The sequence below is a fragment of the Papaver somniferum genome, chromosome 10 (assembly GCF_003573695.1).
Source record: "Papaver somniferum cultivar HN1 chromosome 10, ASM357369v1, whole genome shotgun sequence".
NCBI classification, from domain to species: Eukaryota; Viridiplantae; Streptophyta; class Magnoliopsida; order Ranunculales; family Papaveraceae; genus Papaver; species Papaver somniferum.
Genome location: NC_039367.1, coordinates 112,628,395 through 112,634,359, shown reverse-complemented (window position 1 = coordinate 112,634,359; position 5,965 = coordinate 112,628,395). Strand labels below are relative to the sequence as shown.

The 5,965-nt window shown below is 35.9% G+C and overlaps 1 protein-coding gene across 1 annotated transcript; it reads left to right on the top strand.

The window, feature by feature from the left end:
- Nucleotides 1-3,118: 3,118 nt before the first annotated feature.
- On the top strand, nt 3,119-4,102 carry LOC113316105. The gene has a single exon (XM_026564329.1). The coding sequence runs from the start codon at nt 3,119-3,121 to the stop codon at nt 4,100-4,102; it is 984 nt and encodes a 327-aa protein (XP_026420114.1).
- Nucleotides 4,103-5,965: the final 1,863 nt, after the last annotated feature.

The following is a 5,965-nucleotide window of genomic DNA, read 5'->3' as shown; positions in this document are numbered from 1 at the left end:
AAAACTAATTCAGTCATTAAATATGCTTGTGAATTTGATGTACCTGAAGCTTTGGGCCAATGCATCAACTATACACCTTTATGTAAGGAAAAAGCACAATTACAAATACTTGCAAATTACTAATTGACTAACCACAATGTCAAAATCCTACTCCTTTTGGTGGCATAAAACAGAAAAGCAAATAAATGATAACGGGTGCAACATGTCTACAACACGAGTGACTGTCTCCAAAGTCGTCATCACGCTGATCAAAAAAACAAAAACAAAAAACTCGTTATTATCATCATGCCTTTGTTGCAGACTAATTAGCATGAAAAAAATTCTCTGTTATGCTAAATAAAATAATTGTACAAAGAGTAGAAAAATGAACAAAAGGGTATTCCATAGATCGAAGCACAAACGGTTACAAAAACAAAATGTAAAAAACAAACAACACGCCACCGACAATTTTATCTCTAGCCCAACAAAGAAAAGAGAATCAATAACACAATCCAGCATTTGAGACAACGCATTTTAGAAAAACCAATGATCAAGAAACATAAACAAAATTAATTTGCAGAGAAAGAAGAATAAAATAGAATGACCATTTACATTGGGTATTTTTATTGGTAAGACTATTTATCTGATCAAGATGAATAGAGGTTATTTAATTGGTTATATTGATCCATCAAGATTTCTTTATCAACACGGGCTTCTTCAACAACAGATTCAAATTACTATCTCTCCATCATTCGTTTCTGATTTAATGCTTAACATGCGAAAGAGGGATTTAAAGGATAATTAAACATGGGAAGGATAAAACCATCGAAAAGGCAAATTAAAGACATAGATAAGGAAATCATACCTCTTAATTCATCATTCTTCTTGCGAAGATTGTCACGATCTAGCAAAATATTCTGAAGCTTCTGATTTTCAAGACGAAGAGCATTACATTCTTTTTCTAAAGCTGTATGCGAAGCAGCTCTGCCAGAACCCAAATGCTTGCTCAGAATTTCGCAAACATTAGACTTAATGGGATCAGTAGAAGACTTCTTGCCGTCATCCATAATTTCAGATAAAATGTTGAAAGCAATATCTATCCTTTCCACGGTCTCTTTTGACTGAGGAAGAGACTTGGGTAGATAACTGGTAGAGATAGAAGGTTGAGAAACATTCTCAATGGGAAGAGAAGAGGTTTCATTCGTAGAAGGATACACAAGGGGAATTTCAATCATAGAAAGATAAACTGGAGAAATGAAATCAGAGGCAGCATTTTCGCGAGTTGGAGATAAAGGTTTATCTTGCGAAGATGTCGCAGGAGATTTGGAAGAAATGAAGTCAGAGGCAGCATTTTCGCGAATTGGAGATAAAGGTTTATCTTGCGAAGATGTCGCAGGAGATTTGGAAGAAATGAGAGGGTGGAAGGGAACAGAAGTTGGAACAGTTTTAAGGTGGCGAGATTTCTTGTGAGGTTTATGAAGATCTTTATCACCCTGCGAAATACAATCCAGATAAGAAACAGAGGCAACAATATTGTTATTAGAAAAAGATAGTGTTTCTTACTACCTTCTCATTCGCAGACTTTCTTTTATGTGCGACAACCTTATGCTGTGATTTGGGATTGTTGGGGTTCTGAACTGTAAATTTAGTGTTGGATCCGCTTTTGCTGAAGTAACAAGAGTATGGGAATCACATAGACAACATCAAATAAGGCAATAAACAAGATCAATTTCAAACATATCAATTCAGCAAAACTCATAAAGAAGAAAAGAGAAGACTAACCTTGATGAATCCATGAAAAATAATAGCAGGGAGATTGTCTCGAAGAAAATTACGAACTATGGAGATCTAGTATGAAGATGAAGAAGAACTTAAAAAGGTTGAAGAAGAAAAAAGAAAAGTTGCAGTAATGGAATTTGCAGGAGAACGATGAAGTTGCAGAGAGAATAAAAGGAAAGAAGAATAGAGTGAAAAGGAATATATATATAGAGGGAATTTTTCCTCGAGAAAATAAACACGGTTAATACGGAAATATATAAGGGGTTAAAAAGTAACGGTTACAAAAGACGTGTCGAGAAATAAATGGAAGAAAGAATACGTGTGATAAATGCAGAATATGAAAAGATAAGCAGTTGTGACATTTCTCACATCATTCTATACTTTGCAGAGAAGATATGAGAAGAGGCAAGATGTAGGATCAGAATCTCGCAACAATTATGTCTCAGCGAAATTATCAATGGTACAACACAATAGCGTCGCAGAATAATTTCAAAAACGACGTCAGCAAGGATCATGAGAAAGATGTGATAGTCTTGTGAAGATTAGAGAGCTTGCGAAATTAACATTTTTAAGGTTGCGAGAATGTTGCAAACCATATCCGAAAATAAAGGACAGATTAGTTTTCATCCACTATGTATTTCCTTATAAATAGTCATTCGAGTTGTAAGGGAAGGAGAGATCTTTTTTGAGTAAGAAACAAGTAAATAGGAGAAAGAAAGTTCAGAGCAGAGATCATTCTTGACTTCTTTATCTTTCTTGTAAGAACATTCAGAAATTAATCAATAAAATTAAGAGTGTAAACCTAAAAATGAGTTGATCAACAATGAAATCATATGAGGGGTATAGTGTAGGATTTCCTGCAACTAAAAGGTGCATATTGGTTGCTTTGTTAGTCCGCTTTCCATCTGGCACAAGATCTTTCTAACACTGGTTCAACTCATCACACGTAATTTGTCCAGCTGTGTAGCAGATGTCCCTCTCATCTTTATCTCTCTCCTAATCTTATCCAGCTGTAAAGCGGATGCATCTCATAATGTTTATCTAGTTGTGTAGCGGATATCTCTTTATCTAGCAGTATAGAAGATGTGTCTCCCCTTTTTTTATTCAGCTTTTGATCTGATACCTTTAATTTCTTTGGCATTCTAGTTACTTGGCGATAGGTTGAGAATATATATGTCCTCATAGCTCTTTGGATACTTGTGACTAATCAGAGTTTGAGTAAAGGTTTTGTGGGTACATCTCCGGTAAACCCTCACGAGACTATATAATTAGCTCTGTCGATTTTTTGCTTGAGTTTTTTAGGGTTTCCAATTTTTTCACGTTTTTCTCCGTTGTTTTGATCATCTTTGGATGATTTGCAATGGAAAAAATCATGATCCGGGTTCTAGTAACTCGTCTCTTATATTTGCCGCTTTTGCAGATATGGTTAAGGGGAAAAAAACCGCTAAGACCTACTACTATAGATATTGGTAGTCTCCCAAACCCTATTTTTCATGATAATAAACCTTCAATAGAATTGCCACTAGATTTTTTTCAGGAAGGGTGTGCGATCTGGAATCATAGTCTTATTGGAAGGTTGCATCTTAAATCTAAAAGTTTTGATGTGGTTACAAAATCTTTGGAAGATCAATGGAACTTAGGTACGGGTAAGGTAAAGTTCACACCTACGAACAAAGGTTTTTTTATTATAAAGTTTTCATCTGAGGAAGATAAAGTAAAAATTCGTGATGGTAAAACCTGGAAAATTAATCAACAAGAGTTACGGCTCCAAGATTGGTTTCCTTGGTTTGATCCAGATAAAGAGAGTTCTTCACATGCTACTGTTTGGGTTAATTTTTCTGGGTTATATGTGGAATTATGGACTGAAAAAATCTTGTTATCACTTGGTAAAAACCTTGGTAATCCCATTATGGTGGATAAGAAGACGTTAAATCATGATTATGGATGTTATGCAGCTGTTTTAGTTGATATTGATTTTGCGAAGACAGTGCCTGATTCCATTCATGTAACAGTGGGTGGTAGAAGTTTTGAACAGTTTGTGGAGCTACAAAAAATTTCCAAGTTTTGCTCCCACTGCAAAATTGTTGGACATGTTGAATCTGATTGTAGGCAGAAAACCAAGAAAAATCATCATGTTAATCCTACAAAGAGTATTCAAAAGTGGCAACCTGTTAAAGATAAGATTATGCAAGGTGCTACTAATGTTCCTAGTACGAGTTCTGTTGAGAATAATCCAGTTGCAACTGCGTTGAATGCTGCTAGTAGTAGGGTTGATCTTACTGCCTCTGTAGCTAATCAAACTACTCAAACACATGGATTGGACTTTGGTAAATGGAAAGACTAAGAAGAACAATGCAGCCAATTCTCCTACTCCTCTTGTGGATGAGTTACTCCAAACTGAAGTTGTTATGCAAAATAAATTTGAGATTCTTGTAAGCGAGTTAGGGTTGGATTCCAACAATTTAGACACTGATTCTAGTAATGTGATCCTTGAAAATAAGGAAGACAGTGATTTGGAAGAGTTTTCAGCTGATGGAGATGTTGACGCGGATATTTTGGCTTGTTGGGAAGCAAAAAGAGTACCTCGGAGAGCTGCAAAAATTCTGGAAGATCGCAAAGCTCAAGATAACGCTGATTCTGGCAGGGTATATTTGGATAGCAATGGAAAGGATATGGAATCCCCTGGTCGTGTTTTAGTGGAGGAAAAATCTGGGACTCCTAAAAATTTGGTTATGGACAATCCTGATTCAGTTAGGAATGTAGTGCCGGCTAAAGAGAAGTTTGGAGCGATTACAAATTTGGATATGGTCAGTTCAAGGTCTGTTAAGCCGGACAAATTGGATAGGCCTACAACAACTGTGGATCAAGACTTATAAAAGGAAAAACGTGCAAGAATTTTGAAAGAACAAGGGGAGGTGTCTTTACAAGGAAAGCCATTTTGGCCGAGCTAGAAGCTTCTCCAGATCTGTTTACAAATACCCTGGGTCTTAAGGCTCATCTTGGTAGGTCTCCTAGGCTTACAAAAAGTGGGAAGATCAATCAAACTCCAATCAAACTTGTTTCGGGTAATATTAATTCGGATAAGGATGAGGAAGGAGAATTTTTGGATGGATATGAAGATATGAACATAATGGATACTATTTTCTCAAAGAGTAAATCTTCTAATCGAAGAACAAAATTGAGAGGGGGAAAATAATTTTTATTTTCCTTTTATTTGTTTTTTTCTTATAGTTTTCTTTAAGTTAGTAGCCTTTAGAGGTTAGTTTTTTTCTATTTTCTACCCCTTTGGTTTATGGGGCTGGGGGGCCTTTGAGCCTCCCTTTTTTGTAATTACTTGTAATTACGTTTTTTTGTTCTAATAAACTTTTGGACTTAGCAAAAAAAAACCTCACGAGACTATAACTCGTCCACGAGGGCCACCTAGGGGTTTAAAGGCTTATTGCATACGCTAAATGTAATCGCGATGCCTGCGACAGTGAATTAGGATTTTTTTTCATTTTTATTTTTGCTTGGGACTAGCAAAATGCAGGTTTGGGGGTATTTGATAAGTGTGTAAACACGACATTTTTACATCTCAATTTAAAATTTTTAGTTCTCTATTTTGTACAATTTGATGGTTTTGTTTAGTTTTGCAGTATTTGGAAAATTAAGCTGGAGTGGGATAAAATGCCGGGACTTTTCACGTAAAATGATATAAATAGCCAATCCGGCTATATCAAGGCACTATCGTTATTGGTTCTTGGACCATAGTAGACAGAGCCAGTCAGGAAGCAAAAAAAGGAAGGCCATGCTCCACATTTCCACACAACTCCACAAGCTCCCCCACACTCAGTTACTCGTATGCATGCAATTATACTACACAAGGAAATAAAATTCATATATTTAATAATGGGAAGATATTTGTTAATAAAGAAATGAAGGAAAATCAGGGAAGAATGCTAAATGTCGACATCATAAAGGAAGATATAAAAAGTGAAAGATGATTTGACTAGTTCGGAAGTTTCCATTACATATTAGGAAGGAAATATGGAGGATTTGAAATTCATTTAACAAATGAATCTAAACCAGCACACTCATGACCATGCATGCAAGATTTGAAGAATTAATTAAAAATTCCACCACTACGGAAACTAAAGGAAGTGGTAGGCTATATAAAGAGGGGGGTCGTCAGTTTTGGAGGACTTACGAAAAGTTTGGGAAGCTGCTC